General features: G+C 29.7%; 3 protein-coding genes across 3 annotated transcripts in view; all 3 read right to left on the bottom strand.

Annotated features, from left to right (window-relative positions):
* LOC125863391 (sulfate transporter 1.2-like) overlaps positions 1 to 20,566 on the bottom strand; it is a 529,831-nt gene that overhangs the window by 469,594 nt on the left and 39,671 nt on the right. The gene's annotated exons all lie outside the window — the stretch shown is intronic.
* Positions 5,901 to 6,871, bottom strand: LOC125863405 (short chain aldehyde dehydrogenase 1-like). Its single transcript, XM_049543598.1, has 2 exons — positions 6,809 to 6,871; positions 5,901 to 6,723 (listed from the first exon to the last, which is right to left on the bottom strand). The coding sequence occupies exons 1-2, from the start codon at positions 6,844 to 6,846 to the stop codon at positions 5,916 to 5,918; spliced, it is 846 nt and encodes a 281-aa protein (XP_049399555.1). The 5' UTR covers positions 6,847 to 6,871; the 3' UTR covers positions 5,901 to 5,915.
* LOC125863404 (short chain aldehyde dehydrogenase 1-like) lies at positions 11,909 to 12,994 on the bottom strand. The gene is made up of 2 exons (XM_049543597.1): positions 12,935 to 12,994; positions 11,909 to 12,839 (listed from the first exon to the last, which is right to left on the bottom strand). The coding sequence occupies exons 1-2, from the start codon at positions 12,970 to 12,972 to the stop codon at positions 12,002 to 12,004; spliced, it is 876 nt and encodes a 291-aa protein (XP_049399554.1). The 5' UTR covers positions 12,973 to 12,994; the 3' UTR covers positions 11,909 to 12,001.

Raw genomic sequence — 20,566 nt, forward strand, 5'->3', positions numbered from 1 at the left:
AATTTATGTCATATTATGGAATTTGAGAAGTTATTGAAATTTTTATATGATTTTAAAAATATTTTAAATTGTTAGCTATAGTGATTTGTAGTACTTTTTTTTAACATAATTTTGAAAATAATATTTATTACTCTCTTTGTTCTAATTTATGTGGCAGATGCAGAATTTCAAATATTAACCCTTTTTTATATGTCTCTTTAATATATTAAGTTGTTAATTATTGCATTTTTTAGTACATTTTGAACCTAATTTTTTAATAATATATGTTATTTGCCATGTCCCAATTTATGTGGCATTAATTGATAGATTTGTTGGAGTAGATAGATTTATTTTGTTAATTATTGTAATTTATAGTTTCCTTTTGGTAAATTTCAAACAATATATGTTGTTAATTGATAGATTTTTTGGAGTGGACTATTTTTTTATTAATTATTGTGATTTATTGTTTCTTTTTCGTCAATTTCAAACAATATATATTTATTATATAATCCATTTTATGTGGTACCAATAGAATCTAGAGAGTCAATTTAATTTTTATATAAGTTTTAAATAATTAAGCTATTAATTATTGTAATGTATAGTATTACTTATATTATTTTTAAATATATTTAAATATTATATCTTAGGTTTTTTATCCTAATTTATATGGCATTGATAGAATTTAAAGTGTGAAATAATTGTTAATTATTGAAATAGATAATATGGAGTATTTACGTCATTTATAGTATAGTAATTAATATATAATATGTAGTATTTAAGTGAAAGGTGGTGGGGCCCACTTAAATAGTTTGATAAATATATTGGATATTAGTAGTGATTTTATAGTATAGTAATTAATAATATATAATATGTAGTATTTAAGTGGAAGGAGGTGGGGCCCACTTATATATTTTATATAGTAAGTATTGGACATTTGTAATGATTTTATTGGAACAATGGTAGTAAATCTTAGACTCTTCTAATATATAGTAATATATATATATATATATATATATAAGTTGTAAAACTCTGAAGTATGATATTCAATTTATTTATTTATTACTATAAGACACAAATTTAGTAGGATTCAGAGTTAATTTGTTTGTTAGATTGGATTATATCTTATATAAAAATCATGAATCATTATGTATTATCATCTTGAAATTTATCCTATTCATTTCAATTAATCTGTCGTATTTTTCTTTATAATCTATTAAAAAGTAATGTCCCTTTTCTTTTCTTAGTTCCAACTCCACATAACATATTTAAGATCACAAGATTAAATGACATTTACTATATTTCACATATTTAAAATTTAAAATCACAAGATTCAAAAATCTTCCTTAATTTCTTAAACTTAATGTCAAGTCAATATAGAACAAACACATTAAAACAGAGAGATTAATATTTTTTATTTATCACTCATACATAAAAATTAGAACTAACAAGCATGTTTCACTATTAAAGTTCTATATATGCATAATTTGTCTTAATGAACATAATTTTTTTAGCATGATATAAATGTGTTTTTGGTTCTCTTTTTTCATGCAATAACTTATAGGAACAAGTATTTTTGTTAGTTTTATCAGTTTAGTGAAAAAATTTCAAACAATCTGAAAACATAAATGCATTTTCTTTGTTTTAAAAAAATCTATTTAGAATTAAATGCTAAATTAGCATGATATTTTAATACATAGATCATTACATATCGTATTGATTTCCTCATCCAAATATTTTATCTTATTCCAAAATTTATTCATAATTTTTAAAATTACTATTAATCATTTGCTATTTTTGTCATCTCTTTCTAAATATTAATCTACTTAAATTTATTTTACTTCTCTAATTAATGTATTGATTCTTCATGTGTTCCGATTCTTAACTTCTTATTTCAAACAAAAGAATAGCAATATTAAGTAAATAAAGTAAACAATCTGATTAATCTTAAAATTTAAAATATTCTATTATCAAAATATTCTTATCATTAATGTACGTAAATTGAACATGAAAAATACTTATTATTTCTCTTTAATATTTGATTCGCAAAATTTTAAAACTATTTATTTAAAAATTTAGTTAGTTTCTTAGTTTACTTTAATTTCATTTAATTTAATTTATCTATCCATTTTATTTATTAATTTTTATTTTTATGCTCCCTAATTAAAATATTTTTATTTTTTAAATCATGTTTATTTCTTTTTATATTTATTTAAGTGCAAAAAGTAAAGGTGTTAATGAAATATAAATTGATTTAACAGAAAGTACAATTGTTTTAAGCTGATAATTTTGGTAAAATGACAAAAGTGCCCCTGATCGTCCTGGTCGTCTTCACTCTTCTATATAATAAAATAAATAATATATATATATATATATATATATATAATAGGTGTGCTAATTTAAAAGTAAACAAATAATTAGAAACGGGAAAAAGTGTAATCCTTCTCTCTCCTTCCAAAATGCTTCTGCTCATATCATATTATGATAATATATCAGAACCCTTTGTGAGAGAGTAATCAGAACCCTTGTGAGAGAGTAATTTATCTCACCGTTGTCGAATTTCAATGTAAGTATCGAATAAATAACAACGACTCTTTTCACTACGTTCAACTCCTTCGGTGTCGGTTTTAAAGATAGGATAGCGAGGCATGGAAGCTTTCTGCTATGCTTATGCTATTATAGGATATAGGAGAGTGACTGTAAACACACAACTTCCACCCTCTTGGCTGTAGTTTGAGCTTGTATATGTGAGAAATTTACAAACATCACATGCCAGCAGATGTGGTCACCATCATAGGCACTCAAGATATTGTGTCTGGAGAGGTGGATAGATAGGACTACTAGTTGCTCGATCAGGACCCTAGCTTTATTGCGAGCCAAAAACCAAGAGTAAGAAGAAATTAATGTAATAGGAAAAAGGCAATTTTATAAAATATAATTAGTGTAGATTTTGTTCCCAGTTAAGCATAAATAGTCAAATTCACAGTGGGAGCCATGCGTTGAAAACTCACCCACCAGCAGTACTGTTTTCTACACAGCAGCAACGGTACACTCTGCAGTATGAATTCAAATCAAATTATTGAAATTCTTCTCCAGCTTTAACGTTCTTTTAGTAAAATTTGTTATATGGGGGTTCCCTAAATTAATGGGATTAAATTAAGTACTCTACTGTTGTACCAAATCACTGTTTATCAAAAGGTAGAAGAAAGAAGATATAGGCTTAAGCCTAAAAGCAAGTGTTTATCTGTTGTTTTTGTCTTGTTTAGAGATACAAAAAAAGAAAAAGGTTAGTAGGACACTGGACATATCCCAACTTTCTTGTATGTAGGGTTCTTCACTTTGCTATGCTGTTTTTTGTTCATAAAGTTTGAATCTTTATGTACTTTTTGTATTGAAAGATGTGTTCTTTTTATGCTATTTGAACTTCTCTGTGATGGGTGTTCAGTATTTGACTGTCTTTCTAAGCTTTATTTCTATTCTAATAAACGTAGCAACAGTGAGAAGAGGTCAAACATTTGTAACTAACTCCTAATTCAGTAGTAGCATAACATCAAACAATACTTAGCTAGCCTAACCAACAGAAAAATAGACCGGATCGATCAGCACTTCGATGCTATTCAATAAGCAGAAAAACACACATGTATAGGCAAAGTGACTAAGTATCATGCTTGGACAGCTTAACAAATACTGCTCCACCAGCCATCCAATACAAACACTACCAATTAAGCATACAAATAATTTAAGTGTAAGGGAAAAAATATCAAACATGAAACAACTGCAGTTTGGGTATATTCACGTTATATTCCTATTTACTCAAAGCTTAAGAATTACTATTAGTATATTGGTAAGCAAATAGGATTTGTTGGAACTCACATCTCTTTTCTTGAAAATTTAACTTATACTAAAACTTAAACACATATTTTTACTATATCATTTAAGTCGGTTGTTAGGTATTCTTCTTTGGCAAGAATATTTCACAAGAAAGCGACTGCCTTTGTCTCAATACCATTAAACACGAGCACAAAAGAACGAAGATAGAAGAAAACACACAGTTCTGATTTTTTTTTTTTTTTTTATCAATTCATATTTTTGGAACGACCTAGGCTTGTAATTTCCAATTAAGAAAGTGAACAGAAGCCATCTTTGAATATATTTGAAAAGGACTGATTAAGAGCAAGAAAAAAGAATCTTTGAATATTTGAAAAGGACTGATTAAGAGCAAGAAAAAAGAAATGATCACTCAAAATTGAAAATTGAAAAACTTAACCGAAGAGATTTAAGCAAAAATGTGAATAAAACATACCTGGAAACACTCTCAACCGTTTAGTCTTGAAAATCTAAGAAAACTGATGCAAATGAGATATTTATTTTTTTTCATAGGAAGAGTGGAGAAAGATGTAGATACTTCTAGAGTATTAAAAAAAAAAATAGAGCCTTGGTCTGACATGAGTGCACGAATATCAACAAATTTTAGTATAGTAGTTATAATTTGCCCCTGTATATTTGATTTATTAACCTTTTTGCCACTGGTCGTTGGTCGTCACCATGCTTCTAAATAATATAGATAGAAATATGAGTGTCAAATGAGCGGTTTGACCTCTATATGATTCACATTTTTTTTTCTTTTTAGCATTAGAGGTCATAAAATAAGAATTTAAGATTTTCTTAGTTTTTATGTGTATTAGTCCATGAATTTTTGAGAATATGATTGACCAGATTTTTTTACCTAAAATTTTGTATGACCATCCATAATGACCTTCCTAACTATATACATAGCCTCTACAAAATCCACGTCGCCTTTTAGCGTTTAGGTGTCACGAAAAATTTAAATTTTTTTTTTTTTTTAGTTTTTGTGTGTATTAATCCATGAATTTTTGGAAATATGAAAAGCCAGATCGTTTTACCCCATATTTTTGTGCTGGCATCCATAAAAATCTAGTGAACTATAACCATAGCATTTAAAGGATCCACATCACTTTTTTTAGCATTTAGAAATTACGAAACATAAATTCAGAATTTTCTCAGTTTTACGTATATATATATATATATATGTAAACTCATATGTATGTGAAGAACCTAACCAAGCTCAGTTAATAGACTAGTCAACCAAATGATCTCAGTAGTTGCAATAGTCATACTCGTGTCTTGAGAGGAAACACCTAGATCAGAGCTAGTATTCTTCATGTATCTAACCACCATCGCTATAACAAAATAACTTTTAGCGGCGATAAATATGCACAATAATAAAGAGTGTTAAAATTTTTATCAACATTGGTTAATTGCTATTAGATCCAATGTTGCTATAGAGACTTTAAGGACATTTTTATAAAGAGTGTTAATTGCCTTTAAAAAATATATTAGTGATAATTAAATTATTAGCATTAATTAATTGCAGCTACAGATCATTTTTGATCCAGTGCATCAAGTCACTCTTCATATGAATCATATGATCAATTGTATTCCTCACATAGACATCAAAATCCACATTGATAAGCTTTTAATTAAGCTATAATGAAGTTACAATAGGTTTTAAGCTCTATAGTATACTTTCTTTAGTTGAGCAAGATCTCTTTTTGAGCCACATAACTAAAAAAAATGGAGAATTGGGTGGCACCACTAATTGCAAACAATAAATCACCACAATAACACATTTATTTATTAATTCAGTCTATTTTGATATCTCAAAATTTGTCTCGAATTAATTAATTACATATCATCAAATATAAAACACAACAAGCATATTGACAACATTAGATAAACTTACATAAGAAGAAACATGAACCTATCATGAAACTTACATAATTCAATTGATCAAAGGGGGACTAGCTCTTTATTCCTTATTTTTATTGATATAGATTCATAATATGAACCAAGCTATTGCTTTAGTTGTCTTATAATCGACCCGATCGACCTTGATATTGTATACTAAAATGATGTGATCAATTATTTGATGGAAACAACTTCTTATAGGCCTCTGTTATAGCCACATTTGTAGTACTAAATCCACCATCAAGTATGAGATTATGTCCACTCACATATTTTGCATCATCACTTGTCAAGTACAACATTGCATTTGCTACATCTTGTTCATCCAATAAAGCTCCTTTCAAATTTCCTCCTTCTTCAAACCATTTGTCTGCCTTTTGTTCCTCTACTCCAAATCCATTTACTACTAATGGTGTGCTAATGTAATAAGGTGAAACACAATTAACTCTTATTCCATATTTTCCTAATTCGACCCCAACGTTCGTTGAGAGCCCCAAAACCGCATTTTTCGAGGATGCATAGGTGTGAGGGACACCAGTACCAAAGACCACGGTAGAAGCACTTGCCGTGAAAAGAATGACACCTTTCTTATTTGGAATCATCACTCTAGCAGCGTGTTTCGCGCAAAAGAATGCACCAACAACGTTTACATCAAACACGTCCTTAATTATATCGTGATCTACATCTAGAATGCTTGAAATTGGCTTACCTAATACACCAGCGTTACTGCACATTATGTCAAGCTTACCAAATTTAGCAATTGTTGCATCAACAACATTTTTAACGTCAGATTCAATCGAGACATTACAATGGACATAGATAATTGTTTGCTCTGTACCAATTTGTTTTACTAATGAATTTCCGAGATCATTTTGAATATCTGCAATTACCACTTTTGCACCATGTTGAACAAAAAGTCTAGCTGTGGCTGCTCCTATGCCACTAGCTCCACCAGTTATAATTGCTACCTTACCTTCTAGCCTGCATAAAATAAGTTCAAATATAAATTAGTACTATTATCAAGAACAATAATATGAATAGGGAAAATAAAAGAAAAGAAAATAACTTTTTGGCAATTGGAGATTGAAAAAAAGAGTTGGCCATTTTCTCAAACTAGAAAGCTTTTTGTATATTTTTCACATATTTAGAGTCTCTATTTATAAGAAAATTACAGTGTGTGTTTGCACTTAACCCCAATAATTTTTTACCAAAAATATATTTTAAAAACCCCATTAATTTTGTTTCTTCTAGAGATAGATAATTGAGTTGAAAACATTTGATTATTTGTGGTTGATAATTTGCTACAATTAGCATCCTTCCTAACAAGCCTGTGTTAAAGGCTTAAAAGTCTAAGTCAAAATTCAAAATATACAAACCAAATTTATTTGAATTTTAATTTCTTCAATTTGAAAACTGAAAATTCAAATCAAAATATTTATATTTAATTTGATTGACCCGAACAACTACCCCTATCTGCATCGGTGTATGCTTATACTATGTTAAATTTAACGCTTTGGAAAATATGTTAGATACTATTGAATACTATTTAATAGTAAGAGTAAAATAGACATAAAATAGTAAGTTATCTATTGACTTGTTAAACTGAACAAGTAATATCGGACATTTATTATATTTTTAGTATAGTGGATAAGTAAAAATGAACGGAAAGAGTATGATTATATTCTATTTTTGTTCCCTTTTTTTTTCTCTCATGAATTCTTTTTACATAATATATGTATCGAAGTTACTATATAATATTTTTTTATCATGAAAAGATGAAAACGAAAACTTAAAAATAAAGAGCACTAAGTTTATCGTGGAAAAACCCTTCAAACCGAAGATAACACCTACGTGATCGACAAGCTGAATTACTTCACTATAACAAATGTTTTGAATTGGATATCAGATTTGGTACTTCAACTTTTCAAATATTAGAAAAAATGAATTCTTATACCTTATATTAAGTAACTCTTACTCGCATATATGCTTAATACTTATAAGTCTAAAAGGTTTAATAGTACCCTAATTGTTATACATTTAATTCCATTAATTTTGTTTCTCCTAGAGATAGACAATGAGTATGAAAACATTTGATGGTTTGTGATTGGTGATAAAATGGAGGTTCGCAATTAATATCCTTCCTAAGAAACCTGTGTTAAAGGCTTAAAAGTCAAAGTCAAAATTCAAAATATACGAAGTGCAAAAAATGCGATTTTGATTGTATAATAGAATAAACACTAATACCTTAATTAAATCGGTTAAGATCGAATCTATTTGTTAATATGATTTCCTGATTGCTCAAGATATCTCCTTTTAACCGAGGGACCAAACTTATTTGAATGTTAATTTTTTCGATTTGAAAACCGAAAATTCAAATCAAAATTTTTATGTTCAATTTGATTGACCCGAACATCTACCCTTATCTGCATCGGTGTATCCGTATATGCCTATAAATTATAATAAAATACCATAGGCCAAAAAATACAAGAGAATTCTATTACCTTTTTCTGTTTTTACTCATGGATTATTTTAATTATTATTATGCTTTTTTAAAAAACAAGAGTTTTATTGGAAAATCAAGCTAAATAATATAAAAAATGACAAACGATATGAGATCTAGTGAAATCAAATAAAGAAAAAGAAAATGTCCTAAAGAATATGATACATATATATAATCAATTCTTATCTTTCAAAATTCATTGAATTTCATGATTTTTTAGCCTTATTTCGATTTGTTACTTTTTATTACACATCATGAATTTAACAAACTTGAATTTAATTTGTATAACTAATAATTTATCTTCTAGGTTAAATTATGTTGTGTATTTGCAACATATATGCAATAATTATTTTATATGTTCTTCATGTAGCTATGCAATAGAGAGGGGGCACAATGATTATTAATTTCCTTAAAATACAATTAATGCACCATTAGCAACAAAGTATAATTATATTCTATTTTTCTTCCCTTTTTTTCCTCAATTCTTTTTACATAATCTATATATCGAAATTACAATTAAATATTAAGATCTGTATGGAGAATAATTCCGCTTTTTTTAATTGAGCTTACTAAATATGATTATCATTCATTAATATTTAGAATTTACTCGATCATTTTATTTAATTTTTTTAGTTAACCAGTACATTTTGCTTTAACGTACAATATATAATGTATTTATGATTTGAATTTTTTTTACGCATGGCTAATTACATTAAAGGGAAGGGGGGAAACCTAGCTAGTTCCTAGTAGCTCTAGTTAGGTTTAACTTCGTCTAACTCAACTAATTAGAGAAATTTTACTTTATATTACTAAAAATTACGACTAATATTTGTGTGAAAATAATATTTTCTCCCTTTTGTCTCATTTTATATATCTTAATTTAATTTGACATAAAATTTAAAAGTATATAAAAGATTTTTAAATCTTATAATTTTGTACCAAATAAAAATATATATATAATATACTAAAAATATTTTTAAAATGTTAAGATCTTTTAGTATATTATTGTCATATTTATAAACATTAGGTTTAGGGTTTTAAAATTGTGACTACTTAAATGTCATAAACTTGGGAACTAAAAAGCCACGTGAATGTGGTGGCTAAATATTTAGAAGGGCATATAGCTATAGCCTACAGACGCAAGGTTGACAATTTGCATAGAAATGATTTTTTATGATAACTTCACAAATTTAATATAAGAATCTGTGTGAAACAAAAGATTGTACCATTTAAACACAAAAAAAAAAAAATAATTAGGACTCTTCTTAATATTTCAGTAAGATATTTTCATCATTTACTTTTTTTCCGGTGAGTTGATTTAATAAAAAATGAATTAAAAAATTATATTTATAGCATTAATATGCGATGAGTAAAATATCTATTTATATCCGTATATGATTAACGGGAGAAAAGGGTTTCCTATGCTGTATTTTAGAATAAAATAGGTTTTTATACATCAAAAGCTATCTAATGAATTAAATGTGTTTCTTTTCAAATACTTATTTTAGAGAATTGAGGGGTTTGAGTCCACTTTTAAGAAGAAAAAAATAGTGTTTTGTAAAAAAAAAAAAAAGAATACTTTATTTATAGGTAATCACTTTCAATTTATTTAAAGTGTAGGAGAGCATTTTCTATATAATAATATATGAATTAGGAAAAGATGTTATGGTAGTTCAGATTGAATATGAAAATCTCAATTTGAATTTTTGAGTTTTAGAAAAAATTACTATCCAATAAAAATAAAATCGGATTTAATTGGATATTTTAAGTTTAACTAGATTAATCAGTTTGGATATATGTCAAATTTTCTATTTTGACTTTTAAGTCAATTCACCTCATAGTTTACTTTTTGGAAGTTAGAATGTATAAATTTTTGCAATTATAAGGATTAGGGCCACTTCATCGCCGCCCATGTTGTGTAATTTTATATTGGACTTTATACTAATGGATAGTAGCGTGACTCGTGAGTACTAATTATTAAACCTTTGGAAATTAGATTTTTTAATATTGAGCATATATAATACGAGTAAGAATGAATATAAGGGATAAATATTTGAATTTTTGGATATTCGAAGATCAATCTAAATCAACTACCAAATTCGAAATGAATAGTACTTAATCGATATCCAATCCTGAATCCATAAATATAGAAAAATAAAATTTGAAGTCAATAACATAAAAAATTATATATTTGAAATACAATTTTAACTTCACTTCCTATTTTTTCATAATTCTATTATTTCAATAATTTTATTGATAAAAGTAAAACTACACATATACACTAAATTAATTGTTTACAAATATGTATGAAATTGTAGGTGCGGGACCATACTTCTGTATTTATAGGGAAAAAATCTCTATTAAAAATTATTAATATCAATATCTTAACTGTTTAAAGTCCAAAAATATTATTGAAAAGTCCGCTAAAAAAGAAAGGAAACTCTTGAATACTTGACACATAATCGTAATATCATAAAATTAAAAAGAAAATCATAAATTCAATGCTTTAGCCTTTACCTCTAGGCTCTAGTAAAGGGAAAAAATTTAAACATATATATATCCTTGTATTATATAATATGATTTAAAATAAATATATTTTGTTTAAAAAATATTTATTTACATTTTTATTGTCACCGGCTACACAAATAACTCAGATTTACTTTTTTCAGTAAAAACACCAATTTTAAAATTATTTTTTGTTTTATTAAACGGAGAAGGGCCTAAAATGCCTCCCTCAAATATTTGAATTGATATAAAATTACCCTCCATCCATCTATCGGCCCTAAAATACCCCTGACGTCTACCTTTCGGCTCAAAAATACCCTTGTGTCTAACGGCTCAAAAACACCCTTGACTTGGTTACGTTAAAGGGGAAAGGTCCAAATACACCCATGCTCTATAGGAGTTTTGTTGAATATTTTAATATCAATCACTTATCTCAGAATGCTTAAAATTTAAACACGACTCTTACTTGTTTGGAAGGATTTTTAGGCTGATCCTTTCTTGTGGTAAGGATGTCTCCCTCCAATTTTGTACATTTTTTGGATTTATGAACTTGGTAGGGTCAAGTTTAACCCCCACATCAATGGCTCACAATCAATTGATAATGGTTTTGAAAAATAAAGAAGTAATATTTGACCTATATAATATATATAATGTATAATTAATTTTGTTAGCGAATAATATTCGACTGATCACCCTTACACCATTTTAGTTGTGTCTTTGTATCTATAAGTAGGGCGGGCATGGTATGATATTGAAAACTTCAAGCTCAATAATTATTGTTTTTGACTTTTCAAAATACTATATTATTACCATTACCCAATTAATTTGGTATTTTAAAATTTGATTTCGCTATTAGACGGTACAGTAAATCGGTAATTCTTTATATAATATTATTAGATGTCAAGGGTATTATACATGCACCATTTATTCAAAGGCAAGCATATATATATATATGTGTGTGTGTCACTTTTTAAATAAGGTATATGTCCTGTCTAAATCGCAAAGTTGAGAAACATATTCACTTCTTTTCCCTTAAATCAATACTACTACTTAGCAAAGAAAATATTTTTAGGGAAGGTAATGAAGTTAGAGAAAATTATTCAACGATAGTGTAATACTCCAATAAAGTACATTATATTAACGATCATAATTATTACAAGCAAAAAAGGGAAGAGCTTGTACATAAAGTAAGACAGTGACAATTATAAGGACAGAAAACGATACGGGGTGGAACGGGTTAAAATCTTTGCGAATTTAAATAAGAACCTGCATAACTTGATTGGCAGTACCTGATGGGAATAATTTCTTGTAGGCCTCACCTATAGCAACATTTGTAGTACTATAACCACCATCAATAACTAAGTTCAAACCACTCACATATTTAGAATCATCACTTGCTAAATACAACACTCCATTTGCTACATCTTGTTCATCTAATAAAACTCCTTTCAAATTTCCTCCTTCAGCAAACCATTTCTCTCCCATTTCTCTCTCAGATATTCCGAGCGCGTTCAACGTTAGTGGTGTGCTAATGTAATGAGGAGAAACACAGTTAACTTTTATTCCGTATTTTCCTAATTCGACTCCGATATTCTTAGAGAGCCGTAAAACCGCATTTTTTGATGCAGCATATGAGTGTGGGACAATACCATAGACTACTGTTGCAGCACTTGTTGTGAAAATAATCGAACCTTTCGTATTATTCGAAATCATTACTCTAGCAGCATGTTTCGCGCATAAAAAGGCTCCAACAACGTTTACATCGAACACATTTTTAATTATATCGGAATCTACATCTAAAATGCTGGAAATTGACTTACCAGCTACACCAGCGTTACTGAACATTATGTCGAGCTTACCAAATTTGGCAACCGTTGCATCTACAACATTTTGAACATCTGATTCAATTGCGACATTACAATGAATAAACATTATGTGTTCATTATTGTCGATTTGTTTTACTAATGAATTTCCGAGATCATTTTGAATATCTGCAATTGTTACTTTTGCACCATGTTGAATAAAAAGTCTAGCGGTAGCTGCTCCTATGCCACTAGCACCACCAGTTATAAGTGCTACTTTACCTTCTAGCCTGCACAAATTCAAATAGAAATTAAATTAGTACAATTATTTTCTAAGTGTGTAGAGAAAAAATAAGACTATGGAATAGAAAAGAAAGAAAATAACTTTTTGGCTATTGGAGATTGAAGAGAAGAGGAGGCCATTTCCTCAAGTTTGAGAGTTATGTGTTCTACATATTAGAGGCTCTATTTATAAGAAAACAGCACAACCAAAGTTAAAAGATAGGCAAAGGGTGTGTTTGGTATGAATAAAAAGTATCAAATTTTTTCGATTGGTCATAATTTTTGAATGGCTTAAGTCATCATGGTCATTTAAAGTTGTCTGTATATTTTACTTGAAAGTAAACTTATTAAGGATGTATTTGGTATGAAGAAAAAAAATTATTAAATATTTTTCAATCTCTATTTATTCCTATTCTTTCCGCTAATCAGATTTTCTTCTCGCTTTCAGTCTATAATTATCTTTTTCTATGAATTTTTTTTTCTCTTTTTGTTTCTCTTTCTTGGTGTTGTAATTGAGTTTTGCTTTGATTGTTGTCTTTCTCTGTTTTTGGGTTGAATTTGTTTTAGTATTTTCTCACTTGGGTGTGAACAAGTTTTGTTGGGTTTGCGTTTTTTCAGTCAAAATTAGGGTTTTGAAATACAGGGTGAACGTAGATACGATTTACAGAAGCTACTAGAAGAGAAGAAAGAATAATTCCATTTATGAGCTCAAGAGGCTAACTTGTACAATGACATGAACATGTATTTATAGTTGTTTATGTAACTAACTGTTGGAAGAATTAGTTATAACAACTTTTAAGAGAAAAGACTATACTACCCTTAATCATCCTAACCACCTTTAAACTACTTAACAATCAACTATTCTAATGAAGTCTCATTATTAAAAGTCTCACATCGGTGGTTAATGAGATGGGTGAACTCTTTATAAGGCTTGGGCAATCCTCCTCCCTTTGAGCTAGCTTTTGGAGTGTGAGTTAGGCCTAAGACCTAATTTAACAGAGGGAATTTGAGAATTGATTGTTGAATTGGGACTTTAAGGAAGCTGTTAATGGAGATGATTATAAATAAGAACTTGACAATGTTAATGCGGAGTTTGAAATGGTACTGTTTTGAGGAAGAAGATGGTTTAAAGCAAGTAAATAATTAATAAAAAAAAACACATGAAATGTGGCACTTTTTAATTGGTTTTTATCAGCAAAAACAAACCTTCAAGCGCGTGTTGTGCATGTTCACAAATCAGGTGAGAAAATGGGTCAAAATGACCCTTTTACAATGATATTCAATACTTTTGTAGGGTAATATGACACCCGTATAGTTAATGTGTCTCTTTGAAAATGAGGGACTTACTTCATGTGTCACTTTATGTCTTTTCTCTTTCTCTACATAATAAGAAGCAATGGATAATCTGAGTAATAGAATATCTATAGTATTCATTGGGTTTAGCCATTTTTATTCATATTAAATGAGTAAGTCGAATATTTTATTTATTTTCACCTGACTCATTTTCGATCGACTCATACCCAACTCGATTCGATCATTTGCCAACCCCAGCGGTAGTGATGATTGTTAGGCTGGTGAATGATAGTTAATGGTGGGTAAACATAGATGGAGTATTCTGAACTGTCAATTTTGTAGAAATTATTAAATATACATCTAAATAATATTAAGACTTTGTTGTAGATCTTAATCATTCAGACCTCTAAAGTTTAAGTGCATGAAAATGAAAATCTGTTACTATGTTATTATCATACTCCTATTAATAAACATATATAAGGACATCAAAATCACCTTTGTTAGGAAGCCTTTTATTTTTTAATGTGAAATTTTCTCGAGCAAATCCAAATTTAATCGGATTTTAATATGAATTTCGAATACGGAATGAAAAGGAAAAAAAAACTTATGGCAAAGACTTAAATTAAAGATAAATTTATTTTTTTTAAAAACTATTAAATTAAGTTGCTCTGCCTTTACAAACTCTTTGACCATAATCCCACAATGTAAAGGAAAATTCTTTAAGATTTTCTTCTTCCTTGTGAAAAAATTGGTCTACCTTTTATGAGTGTCCAAAGTGTTCATCTTTGACTTTGTTATAAACTCCAATCATTTATTTCCGTGGTCTCAATTTATTTGTTTTATTTTTCTTATAAATTGATATTATTAAAAAAAAAAAATACATTTTTAGCATTTTTTAATTTTAACTTTCTACATAATATATTTTAGACCGTGAAAATAAATAAGTACATTCTACAATATTTTTAATTTAAAATTATAAAATTTAAAAGTCTTTATTATTTTTTAAAATTTTATATCAAATAAACAAATTAAAATGAAAGAGAAGTTAAATTTGAGTTTTTCTTCAAAAGAAACTTCGCTATCATTTTATTTCAATTATTGAAGAGGCCGTGTTTAAAAACACTTACTCGTATTTCTTTTTGTACTCCACTAAGAACTAAGGAATGATACCTATCCTTTTTATTTAGAGTAATCTCGAAAATTTCAATTAACTACTTTTAAGATTGTTCAATTTACGTGACATCATTTGATATGATATAAAATTTTAGAAGAAAAAAATATACTTAAAATTTGTGATTTAAAATAATCTTAATTTTTATATAATTATAAATTATTTCATTGAGGGTTTAAAAAAATAAATTATTTTAATTATATAAAAAATGACATTCTTTTTAGGACATGTTATAAAAAAAATGTCATATGAAATTGAGACAAAAGATATTATATACCTTCTCACCTTAATTTACATCGACAAATTAGTATTATCTAATTCGATATAAATACTCAATTTGGATAAATCTGAATTTACAACTAAGGACACTATCACAAAAATAGTTTCAATGGCAATTGTTTTACTTAAAAAGATATATACAAGGAAAAATGACTGAGTTTTCGAAAAATCGATTAAACTTATGATTTAAGCAAATCGAATTCTCAAAAGAACAGAGTCGCCACTTAATTTTTTAGTAAAAATCAAGAAAAAACTATGAGGTTTCCAAAAGATTTAAACAGACAAAATCGATTGAAAATGGGTTCGAGTTCAAATGTACATTCCGAGAAGGTATTAGGCCCTCGGAATGTCCGCTAACTTGCGGTTGACCGGCGATTTGACTAAAAATGACTTTGACTAAAAAAAATTTTAAAAAATTTTAACTAAGTAAAGAACTCATTTTTTATGACTTATTTTGAAATTCTAACTAAATAAGAGAACTTACTTATTTTAACTAACTTTGAAATTTTGACTAAATAAAAGGACTTATTTATTTTAACTAATTTTTAAAATTTTAATTAAGTAGAAGAGCTCATTTATTTATTTATTTTTCGAGGGGAATAATTAAAAGAAAACTTTTAAAGGGAAAACCTCAAGTGTTGACGGGACCACTAAAAATAAAACTAAGCATGGAACATAAATATAAGAAATCCTATTACTTTATTATTATTATTATTAATTGTTATTTTTTAAAGGGAAATAAACTAAAGAGGGATCATCCTAAAGGGGAGTAATTTAAAGTGACGAAACTAATGAAAAAAAAAATAGAGCTAAGTATAAAATTATTTAATATATATATATATATATATATATATATATATATATACAAAGAAATGGCCATCTTCGGGAATTTAATTAAGTTAAACCATAATTAAACAAATGGTTAGTCAACATGATAAACATATAAGTAAGAGCAAAGGGAAAACAATTGAATTTGGGCCTTGGGCTCAAATTCTCAAATCTGCAAAAAATAAATAATAACAATTTATTGGGCTTTTGGCCCTTCTCCATCTTCCTTGCTCATGATATACACCAAGTGTATATTCGAGGTATACACCACGTATACGGCTAATTTTTAGACTACCGGACCTGTAATTTTGTTTCAATTCTGTATTTTCGCCTTTTCCACGTATAGTCCTCACGTTTTTCCCTGTATATTGTTATTTTTTTACTGTATACTCATGTATATCGCTGTATACAAGCTGTATCTCAGCTTGTTTTCGAGTTTTCGGGATTATATTTTAGCTTCCCTAATCGGATCTTTCGCCAAGGGCAACTCAAGAGAATGTTGGGTTGATTAACCCAACACGATGCAAAAGGGGGAGTCCGATGGACTCATACAAGAGAATTGCACATGAAAAAAGAAAACACAAGGATTAGGGGGAAATAAACATAAATCAACATTGCTATGATACAAAGAGAAGAAAATAAAAATAAAATAAAAACAAAATATATACACCAAAGACCTTAACATGGAGAAATATTATCAAAGCAAATTACTATAGTGTTTGGACCGAATCAAACCCTTTATGTTTCACAAAGTGCACAATGGACTTAACATTACAGATGGCCACAAATTTAGGAATCTTTTTAGAGTAAGCAAAATTAACTAGACATTAACTATTAAAGAGTGATAAGAAACTTAGAGAAAAAAAATAAAAATAACTCAACATTAGGTAAATGAACTTTTTAAAGAAACAACACAAGTATACCATTTGCATAAATTAAATACTCTCAACTTGGATAAAAAATGCTATGACAGTTACACTACTAGCAGACCTATTCAAAAATAAAAATAAAAATAAAAATCTTTAGTCATATCTTTGGAACCTCGATACCTAGGGAAGGTCTAAAGAACAGAGAAACAATGACTTGAAAAAATGACTCTAAAAGTCATGATTGACTATGGATGAGCGGTCCCTAGATTCGAGTAAAAAAAAAATAACCCACTCAACGGGGATAGACACGCGCAGGACAAGAGTGGAAGAAGAAAATCAAACTCTAAATTCCATGACCCGACTCACATTTCGGATTCTAAAAAAAGCAGCTTAATAATAGGAGACTAGAACCACAACAAATGAAATTAGTTTTTGACTAACTGCCAACACTCTCGAAATATACATGGCATGATTAACAGTAAGCAAATGTCAGCCAAATACATCTTAAGCTTGTTTCAATGAAAGAGACGGGAGCTCAAACAAGAAACTCATACACTACAGAACCAAGATCACGATAAGTAGGACCAAGGAAAAGTTAAAAGAATGCATCTCGAGTCATCAAATGTCAACGTCATGCCGGAAATATAACAAACCCAAGTATTCAAACCACATTAAAAGGGTACGACTAGCTATGAATCCACACACGGAATTTCAAGAAAATAATCATCGGATAGTAATAAACAACACACGATTTGCTAAGACGGAATAAGAGGTAAGAATGAGAATGTTACCTATTCGGGGGCAGCGACTAGAACAGGGCAAGCTGGAACGGCGGCGACTTCACTACCACGACGAGATTTCGACAAATTCTTCCAATGGCAAGCACAAAAGAAAATCTTTTATCGATTCTAGCTTGAGTATAACTACTGATTTTTCCTTGTATGTATTCTTGTATTTATATTTTATTTTATTTTGAAACTTTCTTCAACATAAACTTTTCAAACTTCCAAAAAATTCCCCCTTAAACTGAAATGAGAAAAGGAATATATAGAAGGAGATAGGGTTCGATTTTTTGGGGGGAAAAACGAATCCAAATCTGGACAAAAAAAGCCCAAATTCAAATTCAAACTTCAAAATTTCTTTCACCAAATTAGGCGAACACCTTTTCCTTGCAATTTTCACCCCATTCCGGAATAGGAAAGGAGGAAAACGCGTGCTTGCCTTGCTGCTGTACGAGTTCTAGAGCTGCTGTTCAAGTTGGAATGGAGCAGCGGACTGGGTCGGGTATTATTTGGTGTTGTGAGGTCGTCTGGGTTGTTTTGGCATGTTGTATGTATTGTATGTTGGTTTCCTTGTTGAAAGAAGAGTGGGCCGGGTTTGGGTTGTCACATACACAATGTCAAACTCACTCAAAAACATTTGCCCTTTAGCTAGCTTTCCAGTCGGCATTGCTTTCTGGAAAATATACTTCAATGGGTCCATCCTAGAAATAAGGTATGTGGTATAAGAAGACAAATAATGTCTTAACTTCTGAGTAATCCAGGTCAAAGCACAACATGTCCTCTCCAACAGAGTGTAACGAGCCTCATAGGGAGTGAATTTTTTGCTCAAGTAATAGATGGCTCGCTCTTTCTTCCTAGTTTCGTCATGTTGACCAAGCACGCATCCCAATGCATTATCTGAGACAGACAAATATAGCAATAACACACTCCCTTCACGCGGTGGGACCAACACTGGCGGATTGGACAAATAGTTCTTGATGACATCAAAAGCAGTTTGATATTCTCCGGTCCACTTGGTCGAGGCATCTTTTTTCAATAACTTAAAAATGAGCTCACACACCACGGTGGATTGAGCTATGAACCGGCTGATGTAGTTTAACCTTCCTAAAAAACTCATCACCTCTTTCTTGGTCTTCGGAGGTGGTAATTCTTGGATTGCCTTAATCTTGGAAGGGTCAAGCTCAATGCCCCTCATACTAACTATAAATCCCAACAACTTGCCAGCTGGCACTCCAAAAGCACACTTGGCGGGATTTAACTTCAGATTGTATCGGCGTAGACGATCAAAGAATTTCTTCAACTGAGTCAAGTGATCCGAACTCTCGCGGGATTTGATTATGACATCGTCTACATACACCTCGATCTTCTTATGAATCATATCATGAAAGATGGTTGTCATGGCCCTCATATAAGTAGCACCGACATTCTTGAGACCAAAAGGCATCACCCGATAATGATATACACCCCTAGGGGTAATGAAAACTGTCTTTTCNGGTTGTCATGGCCCTCATATAAGTAGCACCGGCATTCTTGAGACCAAAAGGCATCACCCGATAATGATATACACCCCTAGGGGTAATGAAAGCTGTCTTTTCTGCATCTTCTTCATCCATCAGGATCTGGTGATAACCCGCATAACAATCCACAAACGATTGCATCTCATGCTTAGCACAATTATCAATGAGAATGTGAATGTTTGGCAATGGAAAATTATCTTTCGGGCTAGCTTTGTTGAGATCTCTGTAGTCAACATAAATTCTGATCTTTCCATCTTTCTTGGCAACCGGAACAACGTTGGCTAACCAAGTCGGATATTGCGTCACTTCCACTACTTGGGACTCGATTTGCTTTGTAATCTCTTCTTTGATCTTCAAACTCAACTTAGGCTTGAACTTTCGAGTCTTTTGTTTTACTGGACTAAAATCTGGATTGATCGGCAACTTATGGGACACCATATTCGTGCTCAGCCCTGGCATATCTTTATAAGACCAGGTAAATACATCAATGTACTCCCCGAGCAAACGAATCAGGTTTCTTCTTTGGGCTTCCGTCAGATGAACACTGATTCTTACTTCTTTAACACATTCCTCATCTCCGAGATTCACAGTTCCGGTTTCTTCCAAATTTGGCTTGTGTTGATTCTCGAATTGTCGAAACTCTTCAACAACATGTTCGGGAACCTCATTTTCTTCTTCGTATTCCTCACATTCATCATCACCTGCCTCATTTTGTTCACTCGATTCATGACTTGACATGACATTGGCAGGTTTTAAATTAATAATACTGAAATCATAAACAAACAAAGTTAGAAAACTAAAATATAAATAGATAAGTAAACAATTTTTGATAAAAGAGGCTTTCATTTAAATTGAAAAAACAAGCACAAACTTTAGACATGACCGAGGGCCATTTTGCTTTTTTAAACATCACAAGGGAATTTAAAAATTTCAAACAAATAAAACTGCATAAATGGTGGGTCTCGGGCCTCTTCCGAATTATCACCGATTTTAAAA

This window comes from Solanum stenotomum, chromosome 4 (assembly GCF_019186545.1).
Source record: "Solanum stenotomum isolate F172 chromosome 4, ASM1918654v1, whole genome shotgun sequence".
Classification (NCBI taxonomy): domain Eukaryota; kingdom Viridiplantae; phylum Streptophyta; class Magnoliopsida; order Solanales; family Solanaceae; genus Solanum; species Solanum stenotomum.

What these genes read in the sequence shown, in the direction of transcription:
- LOC125863405 (XM_049543598.1), bottom strand. Translation starts at nt 6,846, where the DNA reads ATGGCCAACTCTTTTTTTCAATCTCCAATTGCCAAAAA. An exon ending in CAATCTCCAATTGCCAAAAA is followed by an intron (nt 6,724 to 6,808) that starts GTTATTTTCTTT and finishes TATTTTATGCAG; the next exon opens with GCTAGAAGGTAAGGTAGCAA.
- LOC125863404 (XM_049543597.1), bottom strand. Translation starts at nt 12,972, where the DNA reads ATGGCCTCCTCTTCTCTTCAATCTCCAATAGCCAAAAA. An exon ending in CAATCTCCAATAGCCAAAAA is followed by an intron (nt 12,840 to 12,934) that starts GTTATTTTCTTT and finishes GAATTTGTGCAG; the next exon opens with GCTAGAAGGTAAAGTAGCAC.